At 42.5% G+C, this 24,542-nt stretch overlaps 1 protein-coding gene across 1 annotated transcript; it reads right to left on the minus strand.

Moving 5' to 3' along the window:
* Positions 1-1,576: 1,576 nt before the first annotated feature.
* On the minus strand, positions 1,577-23,645 carry bcan (brevican). The gene is made up of 16 exons (XM_029260076.1): positions 23,332-23,645; positions 15,524-15,606; positions 14,495-14,890; positions 12,701-12,875; positions 12,040-12,167; positions 10,543-10,836; positions 8,947-10,278; positions 8,562-8,771; positions 7,757-7,900; positions 5,939-7,069; positions 4,564-4,671; positions 4,282-4,440; positions 3,455-3,537; positions 2,833-2,977; positions 2,314-2,496; positions 1,577-2,104 (listed from the first exon to the last, which is right to left on the minus strand). Exons 2-16 carry the CDS (start codon positions 15,597-15,599, stop codon positions 1,977-1,979), a joined length of 4,692 nt encoding a protein of 1,563 aa, XP_029115909.1. The 5' UTR covers positions 15,600-15,606; positions 23,332-23,645; the 3' UTR covers positions 1,577-1,976.
* Between the last annotated feature and the right edge of the window lie 897 nt (positions 23,646-24,542).

Below are 24,542 nucleotides of genomic sequence, written 5' to 3' on the forward strand. Positions count from 1 at the left end.
ACACACACACACACACACACACACACACACACACACACACACATTTTCAGAACCGCACGCCATAACATTTTTGATAATTCTTTGTAGTTAGTGGAATTTGTAGAAAGGGTAAGTTTAATTGTCATGTTCTTACATCTTAATCGATAGTTTTAAAAAATTGCATTTAAAGATCTTACCACTGTCTTATCCACAGTTACATGCCACACACTAGTTATACTTTAGTAAGCAGTGTTTTATTGAGTTTAACATGATACTAAGCTCACCATCAAGGTCTATTCTTTATGACACTGATAGCCACTTCTGCAACTTAAAAGTTAGCTAGGATCATCAGCCTCCTTCATCCACACATTTTATTGAATATTTATTTCATTAACTCTGAAAAAATATTTTACTGAACCCTGAAACAAGGGCACTATAGATATATATACCAAAAACCATATTCTACACAACTGCTTTCCAGCTACGATAAGAACTCCATTTCAAGCTTGTCAGTTTAAATAACAATAAATGACATGGACAAAATACTTAGTTTATACTACATAAGCACTACTTAAGAGTATTTTCAGTGAAATCTTATTATTTTATGCTTTCAGATTTTTTTTTTAATTATAGCTCAAATGAAAGCTGCAAATTTTTATCTAAATGAACAAATTCAACAATTATTGTCAAGTCAATTTTTGGCCACTGTTCCTGGCAGGGTAGCGGCATCAACAGTTCTTTAAAATAATGTTTACTATTAGTTTTTGTAAATTTGGTACAGGAAGAAAATTGATTTTCCACAGTATGGATTATGATTTCTAGATTAGAGCCCAAAACACCAACTCATGGGTTTATAATTTGTGGGTTTCTCAGTTTACAGATACATATAAAAATACCTGCAGCACAAGGCTGGAACATTAGCCATTGTGTTTCAAACACTGTAGTGTTTTCCTAATAAAAAGAATATAAACTATATATAGAAATTGCCATGCATCAATATGCAATACACATCATCAGTACCTGTCATTATTTTGTGCGTTTTCTTGCTTTTTTGCATCTTGAAAGTATTCAAAAAATGGAACAATTCTTTAACAGTTATGAAACATGTAACCCTTATAAAATGAGAAATAACTGGAAATTCAGTGATGCACTCCACTGATGCACTGTCTGTACTTTATTTTTTTTTTTGATAATATTTCTTTAAATATTTGACGGAGCACAATTTAAATAAGCATAATCTACATTTACCAAAAATTTAAATGTTGCTTTATTTTTATATGCATGGCAAACCTCTTTTTAGTGGATATGAATAATTGTATCTAACAAAAGACTTAATTTTGTAATGTTACAGGATCTTTTTACTTTTTCGAAACTTTATTACAACATAAAGTTTACCAGCTGGAAAAAACATTAATCATAAGCTCAACTGACAATCAGTTGTTAATGCTGTCTAGAATATTTCTGTGCAATTACTTAAAATGTTGCTACTTTACTAGGTTGAACAGGAAAAAAAATCCAACACCAAGTTTAAATACCTTTTTTTAGTTTCTAGGATAAACACTGATTGCATTTATTTAATTAGCAAACACTTTCCGCACAAGCAAGGTACAATAGCTTTAGAAAAATCATTTAAGAGTCACAAACACTTGCTATCCATATTCCCTTAATGCTTTTTTGGTGTAATAACATTTCATCTCCATCCAGGTAAGGCCTTCCATAAAGTAGAATTTGGCAAAAAAAATTTAAAAGTCACATTCTGTATATTTATCCAAGGCAGACACCTTGTGCTTCTAAATAACAGACATTCTGTCAACATACATTGTGCTCCTAAATTACATACAGCATTGTCATTAAGAGGAAAAAAAAAAAAAAAACATGCCAATTAGATCCTTTCCAGATAATTGCTGGAGAACAATTAAAAAATCCCACTTGATTCAGGCAGGACAGTTTAAGGAAAATGTGTTAAAGATGGGAAGCAATGAGCTCTCAACGGGGGTCTAGAAGTTCCACTTGATATCCCAGAACTCTGGTGTGACCTTCTCCTTAGCCGTGTCCTCCAAAGCCTCCTCTTCGCTTTGGGCGAAAGGTGTCATAACCTGCTGGTGCCCTGCTGGGTCCCCTAACACTGAGAAGTAAAGCAGATTTTTATCCAGAGTTTACATTAACACCTAGACTAAGGTGCACTTAAAATGTCACTTTAAGAAAGAGGCCTGAATCACTGAAAATACAACACTCAAAGTCTAAGAAATTTAAAATAGTCTTACCTTCTATTGCACAAACATTTGACCTGAAATCCACAAATGTTTTAGTGAAACCCCTTTATAACATTCTCACCCGGGACACAGGTGACCTGAGGCTCCTCCCACTGGCCGCTAGGCAGGCACTTGATGACGGGGTCGTGCCTCTGCAGGAAGCCCTCGGTGCAGTAGTAGCGCACCATGGAGCCCGTCTCGTAGCGTTGCCGCAGCTTACTGAACACCCTAGCGTTAGGGACACCGGGCGGCTCGCCACAGGAGGCTGCTCAACCACAAAAAACGAAAAGACGAGAAAATGAAAAAGGACCATAAATTAAGTCTGAGCATGGAGAACTTGGATTAATTCATATTAATTTCCAAGTCCTAATATACTTAGTGTCGGCTCACAGTCAGCAATGACTAGACCAGTTTGAGTCATGAATACATTTCAGCTTTGAATTCATTAATTTTTTTTTTTTTTTTTTTTGTATTGGGAAGGTTACTCTTAAATCGTGGAGAATGGTTTGAACGGAACCCCTGAGGAACAAGTTTTCCATCCCTTTTCATCTTGTAAAAGGATCGGTCCTGGCTGATTCCCACCAGAACAGGCCCCACTCACAGGTGCCCTTCTTGCAGGTGTAAGAGAGGTGGTAGTTGCAGGGCACGTCGCTCCAGCGGCCCCCATCATGCCACACCATCACCACACAGTCCTCTCCGGACAGGAAGTAGCTGTCAGGCTGCCCATTGTACCAGTTCTCATACAGCTGAAGAAAGGCAGGAAGAGCATAGTGCAGTAACACCGTTTTGTACAGTGAGGTGTGTAAATGGGCATGAAACAGTTACAACTTGAACGAGTCAAGATGTAAGGAATGCACACTGCAATCGCATAAGCTAGTTACGTTTATGTGGCCAAGTACATGCATCTCCCCAAACAGGGGAGCTGGTAGTGTAGAGGTTAGAGCTGCTATCTTTGGACCCAAAGACCACAGGTTTAAATCTCACCTCCAGCTGTAGGACCATTGAGCAAGTTACTTACCCTCAATTGCTCCAGTGAAGTTACCAAGCTGTATAAATGGGTAAATAATCGTAAGTAGTTTAACATTGCAAGTTCTCTAGAGAAGAGCATCAGCCAAACACGTGAGTTCTGTCCACGATTTTCCTTGGACAGTTCGGAACGGTCCGCACAAGGCACGCCGAGCCAAACCTCAGACCCCAGAAAGCTCCGTTGAAGCCGGCCTCACCAGAGGGTTTCCGTCGGACCAGCGGAAGTCTCCCTCCAAGGTCTTGTCGTTGAGTCCAGTCCACTGGTACTCTTTGTAGTTATCTGAGGAGAGAGAGAGAGAGGCGGAGACGTCCCGGTGAGGTGAAGAGTTCAGGCGAAGGCGGCAGGAATGTGAGATTAGGATCGGTCCTCACATCTAAGACAAAATACAAAAAGCAACAGCGCTGACTGCTGTATTTTGGTAACAGTGATACGTGGGCATATCATGAAGAACACCTGTTTTTCACGGGAAATCAAATGTACAGATTCACCATAGATTAAAAATCAAAGAAAACATATAGGGGCACGGGTTCAAAAGGCTTTTTGTGTGACCTGAGAGTGAAGAATGGAGATTAATTTGTGCATGTTTAATATTTTGGTATGGACAATGTTTAAAAAAAAAAAAAAAAAAACACTATTCACCTTGATTCAGAAGCTTAGGTTACTTAAACACATTTTAATCCATAAAAGGCACCCGTTTTGGCATTAATTTAAAAAAAAAAAAAATATTGTCAGATTTACAACTTTAAAGGAATTACCAACAGCCAGGAAGTCCTGAAACTTAAAACCACTGTTTCTTTATGGAGTCACACAAAAAAAGAACAATTTGTAGAATGGTACAAATACTGATAGCATTTTGCAAGAACTTTCTTTTCGGTTCCATTGTTCTCCTCAGACACACCGAGGTGTGTGATTATGTTTTCTGCACGCGAATCCTGTAGGTGATGGAACACTGCGGTGGGGGGCGGCCGGTAAGAGAAGAGCTAAGTGGTGTGCGGAAGCATCGCTTAACAATACGAGTAGTACTGTTGATGAAGTCCTGCTCCTCGGGGCTCATGACGGATGCCAGGTGACCCCCGTAGGTGCGGCATTGCTGTTCCGCCACCTCCCAGCCCTGGCGGTCTGTGAAGTGCCTGTAGCAGAAGCCCTGGAACTTCTCCCAGCCGACCTCACAGGGCTCCAGGTCTGGGCCACACAGGGGGGGAGACAGGGACGGAGTGAGAGGGGCTACAAAACACTGCGCTGAACAGTGCCGCGAGGCACCAAGGTGTGTGAATTGCGAAGGGAGGAGGAAGAGCGGTTCCTCACCAGTCTGACAGAAGTCCCCGCCGTAGGTGGGTAGACAGAGGCACCCAGAGGAGCCTCCCTCCTCCACGCAAGTGCCCCCGTTGATGCAGGGGTTCTCAAGGCAGGCACCTGGGACACAGCGAGATAGCAGACCTGCCTCAAATTGTATGATTCTTAATTTCTGATGAACAAAACTTGACTTAAAAAGTATATACTGTAAGCGTATGAAGGAATAAATGTAATGGATTCTTTGTATTTTTTTCACAGATGTGTGTGTGGCTCTGGAGAAAACATACACACACACACACACACATGCACTGGCTAGCGTCTGCGGAATGAATAAGTGCAAATGTAAATGTACACAGCAAGTCCTTGACTGAAGTGTTTTTCTTCGTGCAATTTTGTGTTCACTTCTCTGGTACCGTGCATCCGAAAAGGCACATCTGCTCATCATACTGGGATGAAAAAAATGCTAAATTGCTATTGACAAGAAAGCAGAAATAATAAAGGAGGCTGAACTAGGTGAGAAAATTGCAAATGTCACCACCTATATGAATTGTAATAATAATACGAACTTCAATGCATTATTTTACACAGTTTGCCATTTTATATTATGAACACACTTTTTTGCAAACAGATTTCTGGTCCTTATAATGTCTGCAGTATGAATACTTACTGTAAAAAGAATGAATAAATCCCAGGTCTGCTATAGGGTGCTGTGTATTAAAATTTGTATTACATTTTCAATCACAGCGCAAAGTTTGGCAAGCAGAGGCATTCAAGGACTAAATTCTGGAGTGTTGCATAACAAAATAAATAATTTTCACAAAATGTTCTCTCCCCTAAAATAAATTATGTTTCATACTTTACTGTTAATGAAACAGTAAAAAAAAACAACATTTTAACCCCCCAAAATGCAGTGTCTTCACAAACTCTGCTTGATATTTATATCCTTTTGTTTACCCTCATGTAGATACACAGGGGAGTAACTGGTTTTATGAACACAGGAAAGGGTTGTCAGTTTTAAAAGTGCACATTCTTGATCCTTAAATGAACAGCATACTGTATGGTACATGCTGTACATTTACAGTACACTGTATCTTATTACATCATACAGGAACAGAAGAGGGCGCTCCTTCACCAAAGATTCATGTGTACTTCTACATGTCTATGTTCCAATTCCATTTTCCAAAAAAATCATCAAGGAAACTATTGTTCACACAGTGAGATGTCACATCACTCAGAACTGGGCTGAGGATGCGAGCAGGACCTTAGGGTGTGTTGTGCATTAGCAGCCGGAAAAAAAAAAAACAACATCAAAAAGCCGAAATTCAGAACAGCGAAATGCATCATGCAAGATTTGAGCGAAGTAGTGACACTGGTAGGGTTACACTACCTGAAGTACTTCCCCCTCCTCCTACTGTTGCCTTTTCTTTTGGCAGAGTAGGAAAAGTGGATGGTTGGGTGGGGACAACTTTTATCTCAGGTTGCTCTGTATCCTCCAAAGGGGAAGAAGCAGTAAAATGTTGGAAGATGTCCTCTTCGGGAGAAACTGAATCTACCGGTCCTGCAGAGGCGTACGACTTTTGACTTTCAAGGGCCGATGGTGTTGTGATGGACCTAGTGGGATATCCTGATGTAATGGATGAGAATTCAGGTTCAAAGACCTGGGTCACACTGGGATGCTTTGGGATGTATTTTGCTTTTGTATGGGATTCCTGGAGTATTGTTGAAGAGGCCTCTATACCCCAGCTAGGGCTCTGGGTGCTATCAGGGTAAAGTGTAGACTCCCCTGTGGCCATGGGTCCTATGGACCTGTGGGACATGGAGACAGCAGGGGTGGCTTCATAGGGTTCATCAGTGTAATCAGTGGTTGGGGCAATAGTGGTAGACGGAAATGGGGACTCGGGCAGTTCGGTGATGGTGGTGTCTTGATTTATTTCAGAGGCCTCTCCTGGAGAATAAGTGGATGGCAAGAGCTGCTCAGGCTCCGCAGAAGGTCCTAGAAATTCCACAGACGTCATCTCAGAGTGCCCTCGCACCGTAACTCCCTCTTGACTGGAGAGTTTCTCATCTGTACAGGTCACTGCGGGAAACGTGACATCATGAGTTTCACTGAACTCTTCCTGCTCAGTCTGCTCCATTCCAGAGTTCTCCAGCTCAGATGAGATGACAACTTCTGGCAAGTGAATGTAACTGGGTCCACTAGCTTCTACCTCTGCTGCCCCAAAGGGCGAGCTGGGTCCAGGCAGGGTGAAAGGGGCAGGAGAAGTCATCAGCGTGACAGGAAAGCCACCAGGTCTGAGCATTTCCTGGTCCCCAGAAAATTCACTGGATCCATCCCCAGAAGATACAGATGAGACACTTTCCATGTCTACAGAAATCAGTCCCAAGTCTGAGATGCTTCCAAGGTCACCTGAACCAAAGGACATTTCCACCCACTGCTGCCCTGATGCCTCTGTATCCTCTACAGGAGTGGAGAAGCCTGTCCACCCAATGCCAGACTGCTGCTGTGTGGAGTCCACACCTGTCAGAGATCGACTACATGTTAAAATAGTGAAATGCACATACACTGGTTTATGTACAGCAGTGGTTCGCAAGAAACGGATCACCTTGAGCTTGACACAGACTAAGCTCAGTCTTAGAAAAATAGGTCCAAAGTGGTATACGTCAATTTAGGTTTACCCCAGAGAAATTTTACCGAATTTGACTGAACAAAACAGTGTGGAGAGCAGCAGATGCATAATCAACAGTGAAATGCTCAAAATGTGATATTTCACATTTTGTGATCACAGAACTTTAAGTGAATTGAGTTTTAGGTAGGTGTGGGGTGCGGTGGCGCAGTGGCGCAGTGGGTTGGACCGCAGTCCTGCTCTCCGGTGGGTCTGGGGTTCGAGTCCTGCTTGGGGTGCCTTGCGACGGACTGGCGTCCCGTCCTGGGTGTGTCCCCTCCCCCTTCCAGCCTTACGCCCTGTGTTGCCGGGTAGGCTCCGGTTCCCCGTGACCCCGTAAGGGACAAGCGGTTCTGAAAGTGTGTGTGTGTGTGTGTGTGTGTGTGTGTGTGTGAGTGAGAGAGAGAGTTTTAGGTAATTGCATAGTGGAGGAATATTTTATGCATTGCCTGGAGTGCAAGAATGTGAATCTTGAAAATAATTTATAAATAACCAAAATCTTAATAGACTAAGTTTATCAGAGGAGCGGGATAAGAACTTACCTGAGGAAATATCTGCTGACCTGTTCATTTGGGATGTTTGCATTTCATCAGAGGTAACAGCAGATCCAAAGGACCCTTCTACTGATGACTCCAATGATTCACCCAGGGTCTCTATCTTTTCCTGGCCTACAGGAAAAGGAGAAGCTGGCCACACAATTGCAGACAGTTACTTTCTAGATTCTGTTTCTGTTCAACATTTATTTTAGGTTTGTCACATTATACACCACATCAGATCAAAGAAGGGAGCGTGGTGGCACAGTGGGTTTGACCGGGTCCTGCTCTCCGGTGGGTCTGGAGTTTGAATCCCACTTGGGATGCCTTGTGACAGACTGGTGTCCCATCCTGGGTGTGTCCCCTCCCCCTCTAGCATTATGCCCTGTGTTGCCGGGTTAGGCTCTGGCTCCCCGCGACCCCACATGGGACAAGCGGTTTCAGCTGGTGTCTGTGTGCATGTGATGTAGGTCAAAGAAAATGAAAGTGGCCTCATTAAATCAGACTATGCAGTCCAGCTTTCAAAGAGCCAATAAATGTGCTCTCCAGGAGAAAGACACGTGGCATTACTTAGACATTTTCATCAGAAGAACACTGAAATTTTTTCAGTATTAATTCAAACAAGTTGACTCTACAAAATGACAGAATTTTACAAAAAATGCAAGACTGGAAAACTTACCGAATAAAAAATATATATATTGGAATATGTATATAAATATATATATATATTGGAAGCGAAAATCTATTAAAATGATCTCTCAAAACACTGATGTAGGAAACGAGTGTTAAAGAAATAAAGTGCAATAATATATACCTGTATCATTTTCTGCTCTCCCTTGTGGATAAGGGTGAATTGGATCAAATGTAATAGAAGGGTAGGTGGGTGACCCTAGACCAGCTGGTCCAGTGGGGTCTCCAACAGATGGTGGCACTGATGTCCCAACAGCTTCCTGCTCCACCTGCTTCTCCTCCGAGGAACTGGAGTCTGGCCATATACCAGACTGCTGTTGCGTGGACCCGGAGACTGACAGAAATGGATTACAGGTTTACTGCAGGACACTGCTCTTACGTGTACCTCTAACTAACATGGAAATGAAAGAAAGTACGAAAGTGAACATGGTAGTCCACAAGAACATACAAAGAAATATTAATGACAGTACTGGTAAAAATATGACAGTTACAAGTAACATGATTTGTACCTTGAGGAATGAGAGTCGAGCTGCTATGTGCCGATGTGTGGATATCTTCCGAAGGAACAATCAAGTCTATATCTAAAGGTTCTAAAGTGACCAAGTCCTTGAGCTTTTCTGACACGGGGGCATTTTTTTTGCCAGACCGTACCTCAACGTCAGACCAGGTAACTACTGATCCTGAGGGAGACAAGCTGGGAATTGACACTTCTGTCTGATTCAGCGGAGAGTATGGTGTTGTAGCATTCCACTCTGAGGAAGGTGTGGGCAGCTCTGAATGAAGATCCCAGTCGCCATGTGGGGTCGAGGCAGATGTAGAAGTTTCACTTATTTTTGCCAGTTTTCCTTTGCCATGATTATTTTCCCCAGGAGGGATGTCATACCAGGACGTTGGGCTGGCAGGAGACATGCTTGTCCCCGGCTCCTCAGATGAACTAAGTGGAGGTGTGACAGTACCAATTTCAAGGTGTGCCGTCACAGAGGCATTGGAGAAGCTGGAGTTGTCCTCTGAATTGTCAAAGACCATTTCACTGCCTGATCTGCTTTCTAAAATGTCATAATGTGACTTAGAAAGGTCAGAGGTTACCAGATTTGTCCCAGTAACAGGCGGATAATGTTTGAAGCCTTTAGATTCATTATATGACAGAGATGAGATAGAAGTATCCAAATTAGTATTAGACTTGTCATATTGTTGATTGTTTCCAGCTGAAGTTTCAGGGTCAATGGATTCCCGATTTTTTTCAGACAAGGGATGATAGCGCCCATGGTTACCACCAGATCCCCCAGACAAGGAAAAAAGATCCCTAGATTTATTTGTTTCAGGCATTAATGGGTGTGTGATGCTAACACCTGTGTCTCTTGGTGACACCGTGGGGCCATTAGTTTCCAGAACTGTCTCAGACTTGAGATTGTTACCAGAATTTTCAGAGGAAGGTATAGTAACATTTGAATTCAGACTAATTTCAGGTTTAGGATGATAGTGTTCGGGGTCCCTGGCCTTTTGCACAGAAGACAAAACCTCTTTGAACTGCTTGGTCTGGGAAGTAGCTTTGGGAGTAGTGGGGTTCTGGGAGTCAAGAGGGACAGAAATGTCAACCTGTATATTATCCACGGGGAAGATCTCCTGGATAGTACCCTGCTCCATCATCTGCGTTGCAGCAACGGAGCTCTCAAATACAGGGAAGACCTCCATGACTCCATCTGGCTCACTCTTCTCCTGCTCCAATATCTGCCCCAGACTAAAGTCCTCAAGAGGGTCTTTCAGAAGGGAGTCCTGGTCCACACTCTCGGAATCTGCTGCCATGTATTCCCTGGAAGTGTCAGTTTGGGGTCTCCTATTGTCTTTGAAGGAGAAAAAACAATACTGAGGAAAAAAATCTCGCATTACATTCAAAAATCAGATAGTCACGCAAATTGTAATTAAATGACTAGATATTAAGTACGATATTTGACTACCAGTGCAAATATGCATTGTTTAATTTGGTGCACATTTGTGCATTTCTGAAAACAAAGAGACAAGATCAAGGACAAGAATGTTCTTCTCAAAAAGACATATTTAAGTAAGAGTTCCAATGGCCTCTGACTCCACAGGCTTTGTCATAATACCTTGGAAGCAGTACACATCGTGGCGACTGTGTGGCTCAGGGAAGCCTGTCTGATTGTGATAGCGGTAGACAGTCCTGATCCCTGGCTTCGAGCCTCCACAGTGCTCTGTTGGGGTGACTACAGGGTATCGCACGCTGCCATCTGCTAGCCATCCAGGGCTGCAGTGGTGCAGACCGTCACTCCAAGCTGCATAGAGCTGACCCAGAGTAGCCAGCTTAGCCCCACAGCTGCCACAGTAAGCTTTGGCCTCCTCCAGGGTGAGGTGCAGAGGACTGGAATTATAGACTACTTTGCCTGCACACAAGGACGAAAATATGGTCAACCGTCATGGTTCTGCAGTTTTATGGATGTAAATTAACAGCCCGTGGTGGATTTTATTTTGCTTTATCATTAATAGTCCAATGATTTATGAAGCCATAATTTTACCAGGATATTTTAGGTAAAGTATCCCATGAAAAAGCTCATAAGCCAGCCATAAAGCCAGAAAACACCAGCTGCACAGATTAAAACTCAAATCACAACTCCATTTTCTATAGGGATGTTCGTACTAAACTACAGCAGCTGTAGAGCTAGAACAAAAACATGTATCTGCCATAATGGCTCTTCAATTAACTCCTGGATTTAGGTAGTAAGAACAATCCCTTTCCCACTTTATTCCTCAAACATACATTTAAGTTGCTTGTTAAAATCCTGTAAAAACCAGCTGCTCAGTTAATATGGTATGCTGCTCACTCTTGTGTTGTTTTGTATGTACAGCATAAGGGTCAAAATTTTTATGTGATTTCTTACGTAAAAATCAGCATAAATTTATTCACTATCATTAACCACTTGTACAAGTTAGAGACATGGTGCAGAGCCTATCCAAAAAAGCATAAGGTTCAAGGCAAATCAGGGCACACCCTGGACAGGACACCAGTCCACTGCAGGGTATCCATATACAGACACATTCACACACTACAGGGAGTTTAGAGTCAATAGTTAACCTGAAACACACATCTTTGGACTGTGGGAGAACATGCAAACTCCACCCAGGCTGAGCTGGATTTTACATTTACACGTTTTCATTTAGCAGACGCTTTTCTCCAAAGCGACGTACATTTCATACAAAATATAATTTGTGCATTACATTAGAAGAAAGAGACATAGTTACAGATGTGTGATTCCTAAGTGCAGTTAGTTTGTTTCTTTCCACCATATGCAGCAAAGTTCATGACACGAGTAGCTGCATAAAACCCAATATCAATGATTCCTGATCACCTTCCAACAAATTTTTCTTTTTTCAGAGATACACAAACATTTACGTACATTTTAACGTACACCCACATGGCACAAGGGCTGTGCTACCCATTGTGTGATAGTGCAACCGATAATAAATTTACAATGAGAAAAATAACTGAAAGAATGTAAGCGAGTAAAAAAAAAGACTTTTTGATGTAAATCATACTACAGTAATTATACATTAAGGTCTTGTTTGAGGAGGCAGAATGATCTCATTACCAGGAATATCCTCCACATAGCAGTACACATCATATCGCTTCTGGGAATAGAGCTTTCCATAATTCCTCATCCCGGGGTCCCCCTCCATGTCACCAAAACAAGCTTGGCTAGGGTGCTGGACAGCATACCTGTTGGAAGAATAAAGGCGCTGTCAAGGTTTTGTCAGACTCGGTGGGCTTGGCATGCATAACATCTGTACATGTGTATTTCTTTGCTCAGTTTATTCTGAATTTGCTAAACACAACTTTTTTTTACAAAAAATGTCCAAGCTTGTTTATGCTCATTTTCGTGGCAGCCTGCATTGCTCCAATTGTATGCCATTGCAGAGAGAAAGCAGTGAGCAGTAGCTGAATCCAAAACAACTTTTGTGTGTTTTCTTTGGCTGTCCATTCCAAGCATATTCGAGATGCTTATTTTAGAGTCATCGGTAATGACTCTGTTAATCTCATAACTGAAGGCTGAAAAGCTATGCAAGAAACGGCTGATATTGTAGAATCCTTACTATACAAAGCATAAGTAAAAGCAGATCCTCAAAGGTCCCCTATATTCTGGCAACTACCAATCTGACATACAAAGTTTAAGTGTTTCGACCCAGGTGATCAGACCAAAGCCCATGTGGTGCAATAGCAGGTGGATGTCGGGACCACACACTGCCACTCACCCCACAGTCTGATCGGAGAGCCAGCCGGCATGGCACTGTTCCAGGCCACTGTGATAGGCAGCCCCGAGCTGCCCTGGGGTGGCCACGTGTGCCCCAGCGTTCCTACAGGCCTTCTGGGCCTCTCGGAAGGAGAAAGCGTTGTGGCCAGAGGCATGCCGGTAGTGGAACACCACACCTGTCAACACACAGGTGCAACATGTTTCAGTAGTGAAGCATGTCCTGTTGACCTTCCTGCTTCGGGCACCACAGCTATGCAGGGTTGCTCTGTCACGGCCTTAGTGGACAAGGACGAAACTTCAAAAGCATTTTTCAAATGACTGGGTTTTATAGGCAAAGGACAGACATCATTAATTGGTCATTGTTTAAGTAATGTTAACATTCTTTAGGTGCACTGCCAAGGATTGTCCAGTGACGGTCACGGATCATACGTGACTAGATAGTACAAATGTCTTAGTCTGTATGTGAGTGGAACAAAAAACTGCCCTTGTGAAACTTTACACATATCATATGCATAAGAAGGAGAGGCTGGGGGACTTTTTGCCCCGCTGTTCAAGCAACTGTCAGTTTTCAGTGTTGTCAATACCTCACAAATTGTTGTGCTACTCACACATACCAAAACATTACATTTATAATACATAGTGGTTGAAGAAGAAATACACCGGAATAAATTATACTAAATGACACATACGTAATGCTGTATTCAATAAGCAATTGCTGTTTCAATAGAATGCGGTGTTGAATTTAGTCGGATTGCTTACCTTGTTTTCCTACAATAATCCACCCATGATATGCAACATTAAATAAATGTCTTATAAATGCAGGTATCCCACAAACATTTGTTTGGCAAACTATCAGTTTGACAATTCACCGTTATGTGTTCCTGTTCTCCTATCCAGGCGCTACATGTTTGAATTAACAAAAAAAAAAAAGAAAAAGGAAAAATGTCTCTCAAGAAAACAATGCAGAGATGTTTCTGTGTAAGTGTTTGTATTAACTACGTGCCTCTTCAAGCAACATGTCACTACGTACAGTTTCCCTTCAACGGGAAAGGCATCATTGACCTCTTGCTAAAGAGAATCCGTGTGTGCACTTTATGTATAATGCCGCGCTACACTGCGCATGGTACTTGTCAGTACAGGTCACTTCAACTTTGTTAAGAATTTCATCACGGTGTGAGTAGTAAACACAGTGTGGACCTTCAGATGAGCTTTCAATGAGCATCCTTTATGTTGCTTGGCCTTTGATGCACTGCATGAAGTTTGGAGTCGTATAAATATTCTTATATTTCAGGCATTTAGTCTGTACCCTAGAAGTCACTTATAGGAGAGCCTGCTAAACAAACACATGTAAAAGTAATATAAATATTATACACGTCTAGCAAAGACATATGAGAGGTCCACTAAACTGGTTATATTCAATTCTAAATAACTAATAGCAGCACAAAATAAGTGTAGTCAAGTCTGACACATATAGCATATTTTAGCATATTTTTATTTAGAAACTGATGATTTTTTAGGCTCAGGAACCTATCTTAATTTTTTTTATTTTAATGAGAGTTAAGTTTTCAGTGAATCTTTATTATTCCTTCTTGCTAGCAGCAGTCACCAGATATGGTTGACCCCACAGCAGTGAGTTGCAACAGTAGAAAGACCTGCTAGGACTTCTGAAAATGAACACATCTTTGCGATCATTGTTAAGGCTTTTTGTTGTGTAATCGGAACAACTCATTTTGCCATTATAGCGTCGCTCTACTGCTGTTGCATGTTGCCTAGATGACCCCATGTACCACATTACCTTTAACTTTGACGGGAGCCAGGTCATGGGCGTCCTCCAGGCCCTGTTGCACCTTGCAGCAATAAATGCCTGAATCACTGTGCCGTAAGCCCTCTAACTGCAAGGTGAGGTTAGCAGGGGAGGAGGTGTAATATGGCAAGGAGGCCCGTCCCTTGTAGACCTTGCTGACCTTCACCAGATCCCCCTGTGCCACCACAATCTCTGTCTCCTGACCAGATGAGAGCAGACTCCACTTGATCCTGGGCAGAATCAGTGCAGCGTGGCGCCCCAAGGTGAAGGTTGAGGGGAGAGGCTCAGGCAGGGACACGAGGCAAGGCAGAGTGAGGGAACCCCCCAAGACAGCTAACACAGGTTGGTTGTTGTTGATGATCACCTGTAGGGTGTTGGTATCACCTGCTGAACAGGTCAAAGGAGCATGAAAACAAGTGGACAATCTGCTGCAGGAAACACCAATAACAACTGCAAAACTGGCATTGCCTGTCCTCAATGAAACACAACTTAATAAATGATAAATTTCATCAGCGACTGTGCAGTAGTAGCTGAAGGAACCAAATCATCAAAGAATAAATGTTTCTTTATATTAAATGACGCATTTAGTATATGACACATTATGTAGCATTCTTGTACTCACCTAGATTTGTAAATTGCATTGGACGAAAGCCGCAGCAAAGTAAAAAAAAAAAAAAAAAAACAATATAGAAATAGAATTTAATAATATTATTATAATTAATTCAAAAATACTCTCAAAATAAATATGTCAATGAGTAATTAGTCATTATAGGCCATAAAACATTTTGATAAATATAGTCTCAGACATTGTTATAAAAACACTGGAAATAATCCAAAGATGATCAGTTGATATGATATGCTCTCTATATAAGAAGCTCTGCTTTATGCATAATACATGGTGAACAAAGCAGTAATGTGGTGAATATATATGGCAAATGTATTTCTTCTAAGTGTTCAATATGAACCAAAACAGACATTTATTCTCACACAATGAATTAATTCCGGGAGATGGTGACACACCTGGTTCATGGTCAGAGTTTGAAAGGGATGCCAAAATGAGAGTATTCATTGAACAAAGAAGCAGTGACAGCAACATTTCTGATCTGCAAGAGAGGGATGAAGGTGAGTTTAATAATACCTCATGGTGCCAATATGATTGATTGAGTCTGACAGTTATATGGGAAATAAAATCAGTCTTAATACTGGGCTGGGGACACCGAGTGGAAAACACAGGCACGGAGAGGGGTTAAAAGCCGAAGAGAGGGGCCAGGAGAGAAAATGTACAGATTTTTACACGAAAATGATAGGAACCATTTGAAAAATGTCTGCAGACATTTGGAATGTCATAAACACATCATACTGTGTGTAGGAAAAGAAAAGAGTAACAACCACAGTGAATTTTCACCTGTACAGTGATTTACACCTGTAAGGAGGCTGGGAGGAAGTGGTGAGACTACAGCAAAAAAACAGACAAAAACAAAACAAGTACTCTGTGAAATACAATAATTAAGAGAAGATTGCAACATCATAAACAATTCATTTAGGTATTACTCTGCTGTAAGTTTGTACAGTAAGGGCTTTAAAGTTTAAAAAAAAATGTTTTCACCATAATCCACAAAAATGAAAAGGTCAGTAAGGACACTGTTAAAAAACTGCTTTGCCATCTCAAACTTTTATAGAAAGAAAAAATGGGAGGAATGATGGCTGTGTTCCATTTCCAAATTGAAGGGCAGCCTTTCTTTGTAAACCACCGGAGTCTGATTGACCTACGGACTAAAAAGAGCAAGTCATCATTCAGGAAGGTCAATAATGACATGTTATCTTTACTAATATTTAGGCTTCAAAAGTACAAAAACCTTCCCAAAATAAGCAACCAGAGTTTGAATTTCAGGCAGAGAATGACATTCGGTGTGTAAAAGACAAACAAGCTGGTAGCTGTTTATGTCTTACAATCTCATGAACAGATTTCTACTGTATACTGGAAAAAAAAAAATCAGGAATGCAGGAAATGCAGGAATCTCAATGCCATGGAAAACATAATTCAGACAAACCTCAGTGAAAATTATGCAGAAAAGAAAAAAGGTTGCCGAGGGACACTGAAAAGACAGCAAAGCCGGTAATTGGCATCAGCTTCTTCTATGAGTCTGTGTGTATCTTGCTGTGTGTGTCCATGTCCTCCTTCATCCACCTGACCTGATTCAGGGCTTTAGAGCTCTTGTATGTGACGTGAATTCTGATAGACACTGTTTCCCTGAGGATGACAACTGCGAAAGCCCATCTTCCCACACAAGCAGATGGCCAAGCTCAGGCCCCCTTCTTATTTGATTAATCGACTTCGCTCTTGGCCTTAAACTGAACAGCAAAAAGGGGAACTGCATTATACTTGTAAACTGCATTATATATATACACACAGTAATTTAATAGACACACTTTTTATACTTTAAATGAAAACATTTAAAAGTTTGAATACTAGCCTTAAAGAATAGGGAAAACCCAACAGACCAAGAGCCAAGATTAACATTAAAACATTGTTATATTTACATTTCCTTTTTTTTTACCTGAGTTTTAAATTAAGTAGGAAGAAAGGGAAGAGGTAATTGAAAAATCTGATTTTCAAATTCAGAGCAATTTCTACGGCATTATTTGAGAGTACTTTCAATCAGGGCTTTGTGCAGAACACAATACCTGAAAAATTGTGATGGATACATACAACTTCAAGTGTGTGGAAATGCCAGCTCTTGGTAACCACTTGCATGCTTCTCCAGGCAAGGGAGGAACAGAAGTGCATGTCTCCAGATTGCCTGTCAGAAACCTGTTATTTGTGTCTCATGTGGTTTCATTGACTAGGTTGTGCTTCCTTCACTTGAGAAGTATAGCTAAATTACGGCGATTCCTATGTAGGCGAGATGCGGAGAAATTGATTCAGGCTTTTGTTTCAAGCAGGCTGGACTGTTGTAATTCTTTATTATCTGCTGTCCATACCAGACAGTGTCCCCATATAACACCAGTACTTAAATTGCTGCACTGGCTCCTAGTTACACTTAGAGTTGATTTTAAAATCCTACTTCTGACCTATAAGGCAGCACATGGCATTGTCCTGCTTACGTCTGTGAGATTACTGATTCTTATATTCCAAGACGGTATCTTCGTTCATTGGATGCGGGTTACCTTAAAGTACCTGTGATGAATAAGATCTCAGTAGCAGGGTGTGCCTTTACCTATAGAGCACCTAAACTGTGGAATAGTCTACCAGTTACTGTCAGAAATGTCCCATCTGTCTCAGCCTTTAAATCCAGGCTAAAGACTTAATGTTCACTCAGACATATCACTAAGCGGTGTAATTCCAGTTTGTTGTGCTTTTTTTCCTTCTGTATTAACCTCTCTAATCTCTTTAAGTCATCATTTATTAACAATTTCTTTGTAGCTGAGCATTGTTTCCCCATGATAAGACCTGAGGAGGACGGTCAGCAGTCATACCAGCACCCCATACTGACTGACGCTGACGAACGACTGCCATGATGGACGAGACGTACCTGTGTGAACTGACACATCAAGTTAACGCTCAGCTACAATGTTATTAGTAGTTATAAATCCGCTTAAAAGTCTTTTTTAATCTAGAATGTCTAGGAAGGGTGGGCACCCACTGGAACTTGGACCCCCAGAGGTTTTTTCTCCCTTGACTCTCAGTTGGGAGTTTTTTTGTTCCTTTCCTCCGTGGCCAGTAGGCATACTTACAAATTTAATAACTGCATGGATAATGCAGTAATTTTGTATATAGCCAACTATTTCTTCATTTGTCTTAGACCTGTGTTCAGTGCTCCGTGTCACTGTGTGAGAAGAACGCTCTGTAAAAATACATTGAATTGAATATACAGAAATTCTGCACACCCTGAGATGAAATCGTACTACACGCACCCAGCAGCTGTAAGGAACCAACTTCACCCGCTGCTGTTTACCCCACCATTATATGTACTATGTTGATGGGAATTAATTAAAATCTTCAGACCGAGTAACATCTATTACATAAATTCATTTAATGACTGAAAACCAAAAGAACGTTGGTTTATTTCATGTTCCCTCTATTTCTGATTTTGTAAAAATAAGGTTCTTCAGCAACAAAGTAAGCAAATTGCTAGGTTTTCTGCACTTTTTAATTAGCTGGAACAAATGTAACCTTACCTTAAATAGATCCAGCGACTGAAGTAATGTGGACAAGTTTACAAAATATAAGGCACAGATCACACTATAATGTTGCTTATAAGCATGTCGCACAAGCTCAAACAATGTGTACTTAGTGGCCGTAAAAGGTATGCACCACAGTGTATGAAGCATCCAGGTTTCACTACGGTACTCTGGAGAGCCATAGAAGTGTGAGGAAATCCCTGAGATCTCTCTCCAAGAGTCTAAGAGAACTAGATAGAAGCTGCCTGTTGCACTACTTTCAGCCTAAACTTCAGCTTATGGAAGTTAAATGAAGGTTTTTTTTTTTGTCTCTTCTGGAACCTTCCACCTTTTTCTCTCTAGCAACATGGAATGCTGACAGCATTTTTTATTTAATAGTTGGCTTTCAGTCGCACCAGTCCCTTCTTATGGCCCATGTCCCTGACCACATTTCCATAAATGAAGGGCAAAAGGACAGGCTTCCTCTGAGAGACCTGGGAGGACGGATCCTGGCAGTCGCAGAGGTGCAGAGACAGGCATATTCACTGAGGTCTGCTGATGTGAATACAAAATGATCTCCCCTGGAGAAATGGTGGGAAGGTGGTCACTGTCCTTAGGTGACAAGGGACGAATTAGGACGACCGGTCAGAGGAGGGCTGCACACTATGGTGTCCTCTGCTCTCGGGCATTGATTTGTTGTGTGCCTCACTGCTTCCCATTCAAAACTTATTTGCCTAAACACATGTGGAGTCATCCAGCTGCTCCTTGCCTGGTATAATCTTCTCTAATTTCTGTATCCTGAAGAGCTCAAACCACTGAACCACCGAGCAACCCCTCCCTCTTTGCCCAACATGTAATCTCAGCACCAGCTTGTCATCTGGTCCACTCTTTTGGTCTCTTCCAGCATGCACTCTGAATTTCGCACCCTCCTACCCTCCTCAAATTAGGTTTCTCCAAACCACAGACAACTCCATCTCCTGGGCTGATGTATTCTCCCTCAGAGGCACGAAACCAAAAGATTAAACATAGAAAATCAGGAACAAAAGAACCTGCCAAGTGCAAAAACATGACTGCCGGGACCAAGCGGTAGAGCGCACACACCTATAAGACACACGCAGACAGGCCTGGGAAGAGGATGCTAGCTTTCTCACCAGCTGAGGCATCTGAGTCATGCAGCGATGTGGCCCATTTCTCATCTCTGCTACAACACGATTAGACCAAAAAAAGGAAACTCGTCTGTTTAACTCTTCAAAAGCCACAAGGGCTGGACCTGACAAGACCAGGGCAACACCCAAAAAACCAGAACAGAACCTAGTTAAAATGCCATGAAAACCCTAGATTACACTAAAAGCATTTTGGAGATTCTTGTACAAAATGGGCATTTAGCATAATAATGCACCGCACAGATTTAGTGTTTGCAGTTCTGTGTGTGGGGGGTGTGGTGGCGCAGTGGGTTTGGCCTGTGCCTCTTTTCCAGTGGGTCTAGGGTTCAGGTCCCACTTGGGGCGCCTTGTGATGGACTGGCATCCCGTCCCGAGTGTGTCCCCTCCCCCTCCAGCCTTGTGCCCTGTGTTGCCAGGTTAGGCTCCGGCTTGCCGTGACCCCGCTGGGGACAAGCGGTTTCAGACAATGTGTCTGTGTGAGTTCCGTGTGTGGATTTTTCAAAACTCAAACCATCAGAGTGCAGGTCACATGCGTTTTTCCGTTTAACGTGGTGTTCAAAATATGTTGAAAGCCACGGAACGTTTGCAAATGTTCTGCAGATTTTACAGCTGTTCGCTGATGATGCCACCTTAAGTCCAAATTTCAGTTCGCAAGTATACATTTCAGTTTCTATTGTATTTAATGAAAACATCCAAGTTTTTAAGACACTACAGAAATGTTCTACAACCTTGTTTACATAAATTAAGATAATAATTGATCAGCTAAAGAGGCACGTAAAAAATTTTAGGTTATTACAAAGAAAAGGTTATAAGGCACTTGTTTTGTTGTACCTGGGCTCAATTACAAGCACTGGGATAAAAGATGACTGCAGACGAGTTCAGCAAACAAATAATGGTAATCACGCAAGTAAATACTTTTGTGCTCATTTAAGCTCCAGCTGGTACACGGCCAAGAATAGTTTGTTTGTTATGATGATCTAGATGTGAAGTTGGTGAGGACGCAGCCTTGAACCAAAAAAAAATATTAGTTCAAATCCCAGGAAGGGCCTCGCTTTAGTTTACTGAAGGGAAATGTTTAACCTAAATTTTTCCAGTCTCATAAGCGCAACTAATAATTAATAATGAACTGATACTGTACTGTAGAGTCAGACACATTTGGAATAAAACCCTATACGTTATTTTACTCTCTGCAAGTTCAACATCTCCCACTGCCCTCTCATCCGACAACATCCCGAGACAGTTACGTACATCTCGCTAAAATATTTCATGTGCTCATTCACACCCGAGCAGAGCCCGTGTATTTGGTGCAGTGCAGCATCCTCAGCCAAACACATGCTGCCAGTTCCTCTGAGTTCTAACCCTTCACTTAATGTTTTATTTAGCTCATCACAGCGTTCCCTGGAACGGAAGTGAATAAAACATCCCCTAAAGCCCTTCACCTCCTCAGGAGCTTTCAAAGCTTGCAAAGTGAGAAGAAACCTGTTTGGCTTGCAGCACTGAGATTCACAACTTCACTCGAAAAGTGGACGTGAGCTCGTCTTCTGCGATTATTATGCATCTTCCCTAGTATTCTGCACAACCAACTGAGCAGGATTCACATAGCTTTCTGTTTCTAGCCCATATTTTATATTCAGCAGTAACCGGCAAACTTTAAGTAATAATTAAAACATCAGCATGAGACATACGACAGCAGAATAATAAAAAGACTTTTTCTTTTCCATGTTTTACATTGTCCCTCTAAGGCAAATGTATTGTGAAATAAAGAGACTGGACCAGCAGTTTGTGTCCACTAAGAGAAATTGCTGTGAACTGGTAGCGTACCTACCCACCTAAAGACTGCATAACGTTTATTAGAGAGGGATATATCCTGGTTTCAGAGTTAAGTCAAATGTGAAGCTTCTGTCGGGTTTTACAGTTAAAAGATTCCCACGTATCACTAACGCAACTGATATTCTGAAAGCATAGATTAATGTTAGAGAAAGCAAAACTTAACTTCTAGAGGACGGCTGAAGAGCACAAAAATGCTCATGTCTTTTTGCATTTACAATGGAGAAGCATCTGAAAAAACTGAGATATAAAAACTATTGAGGACATAAATAAAGTGGGGAAATTATGCAAGTTTCCATATGAGCTGCCAGAGCAATTTTACATAGCACCTTCAGCTCAAAAAGCAGATACTTCCATCCAGCATCTTTCCAGCAGAACCAGGGTAGTATCATATCTGGGAGGAGAGCAGTAACATCAAGATGATCCATAGCCTCCCACACCATGGTTACGGAGCAGGACATCAACAGAAGCCGTAAGGATACTGACTATGATATACACACACACACACACACACACACACACACAATGTCTGAAGCTGCTTGTCCCGGGGTGGGGGGGGTGTCACGGCGAACCAGAGCCTAACCCGGCAACACAGGCTGCAAAGCTGGAGAGGGAGAGGACACACATAGGATGGGATGCCAGTCTGCCGCAAGGCACCCCAAGCTGGACTCAAACCCCAGACCCGCCAGAGAGTAGGACCCAGCCAAACCCGCTGCGCCACTGCACCCCCGTGCCCCCCTGTCTCTGATATATACCTCTGTAAAAGTGCTGTTCAGTTGTTAAAATCTGGACAACCCAATAAACAAAAACGCTAACAAATGACTCCATCTTCGCTTCCCTCCACATCTGAACCCTCACACACTGATGGGAGATCCTCTACTTACATTTACATTTATTTATTTAGCAGACACTTTTCTCCAAAGCAACTTCCAATGAACTCTATGTAATTTTATCAGCCCACACACCTTATTCACCAAGGTGACTTACACTGCTAGATACACTACTTACACTGGGTCACTCATCCATACATCAGTGGAACACACTCTCCTGTCACTCACACACTATACCTCCAGCTGTTGCTTGTACACCACGTCCAGAGGTTTCCCGAGTTGACAGAGACACAACCCTGAGGACGGCTGCTGCCTGTCAACGCAGAAGCTATTAAAAGACATGATGATCAAAATGTGTGATTTTACACTTTACCTGAGCGTGAAACAGGCTCCTTAAAAAGTTGTCAACGCGACTTGTTGAATGTCCTGCTGCACTCACTGCATCCAGCATGAGCAGCGCATCGAATCGACCTGCTGCGCGAAGCCCTGCTCTGCTTCTCAAGAGCAGCTCCAGCAGCGGAGCAGTCTAGTTACCATGATCATGCGCCGTTACGTTAGTTACACTTATTACCCGACTTCTTGTTACATGAAATGACACTGAAAACAAAAGTCGAGGTGAAGTGCAATTTCGAAACAGCCACAATAAGTCATAAAGTGCAGGGGCCATGAAGAATTATTAGGAGAATATCTGAGAGCGGTGTAGTAGATGAACGCGTTGACTCGCGCACCGTTACAGTACAGCGTTACTGCACGCGGTGAAGCGCGCGGACCTCAGCTCAGTCGCGAGGACGGATGCGGCATCACCCGCCGGCTCTGGTCTTTCTTTGTTGGCGGAGAGGAGACGTACCGCTTTTCTCCGCTGCCTCGGGCGAAGGAGGACGGTGCTGCTTGGCGGCCCCCCTGCCCTGCTGCAGGTTCCTGCGTGGGGAAAGAGGAGGACGCGGGGCGGAGGACGGCGTGGCTCCTCCGCCACGGACGACTCGCTCGGCGAGGAGTGGAAGAGGACGGAGAGGATGCGGCGGCCGCCGAGGACGCGTCGGAGGACGGGGCAGGCAGGGGCGAACGGAACACTGGCTGGAGTTACGGGAGCCGGAGAAATTAATTGCAGCAAAAAGGGATGGTGGTGGTGGAGAGGGGAAAGGGAGAGGGAGCAGAAAAGCACACAAGCCGTTTTTTTTTTTTTTCCCTTCTTTTCTTTTTTTTTTTTTTTTTCATCTGCCGGGAGGATCGCACTTATTTCTGTCACCGCGGCGTGGACGCAGAGAAAGTGGGATGAGAGGGCGGTAGGAGATGCCGAGCGTCACGTAAAGCAGCATCCTTCTGGAAATCCAGTTCATCTCACTCACACGGAAAGGGGAAAGTGGAAAGCAAGGGGGCCGAGAAATTTGGGACGCAATTTAGGTCACGCGCAGACAGCCTTGATGTGGCTGAAATGATGGATGGGCACAGGAAGGGCTCGGAAAGTTGGGACAAAAGGCTCTTAGGACGGTGCGCATCATGCGCTCCTGCTGCTGCTGCACGCGGCACTCCGTGGGGACCGCGAGGGGCGAACATTTCGCAAAAAAAAAAAACCAGGGATCGTGCGTAGTTACTTTTATTTCCAGCGATCATATTATTATTATTACAATAATGGTGATGATGGTAATTATAATCATTACAGTGTTCTGCTCGTGTTACTATTAATTGGCGAAATTTCATACGACAGGGGACAATCATTTTAAAACACTGTAAAACCTGAATTACTCTCTAGGGCATTTAAGTAACTTAACTAAGGGAACAACTCAGTGCCAACTAGAGTATTTAGTCCATTTCAGAGGCGTGTTTTTGAAATGGAGCAAGTCAGGCCAAGTGCATTGTTCACGGGAGACACAGCAGCATGAGAACGGGACTTGAACCAATAACCATCTACTTGGAAGGCCATGACCTTAACTGATACTCATATTCTTAGTGTTTCGCAGTGTAAAGTACCCACGGAGGTAACAGTGGAATAGTGCTGAGAGGAGCTTTTTCTAAACCTTATTAAAATTTCTACTCATCGTCAATTAGTCACTTGCTTAT

The sequence above is a fragment of the Scleropages formosus genome, chromosome 18, assembly GCF_900964775.1.
Source record: "Scleropages formosus chromosome 18, fSclFor1.1, whole genome shotgun sequence".
NCBI lineage: Eukaryota > Metazoa > Chordata > Actinopteri > Osteoglossiformes > Osteoglossidae > Scleropages > Scleropages formosus.

Coding starts and splice junctions, on each gene's coding strand:
- bcan (XM_029260076.1), bottom strand. CDS start 15,599: ATGTTGCTGTCACTGCTTCTTTGTTCAATGAATACTCTCATTTTGGCA. Junction 12,876..14,494: donor GGCTCCCGTCAAAGTTAAAG/GTAATGTGGTAC, acceptor GTGTGTTGACAG/GTGTGGTGTTCCACTACCGG. Junction 3,538..4,281: donor GGAGCAGGACTTCATCAACA/GTACTACTCGTA, acceptor CTCTCTCCTCAG/ATAACTACAAAGAGTACCAG.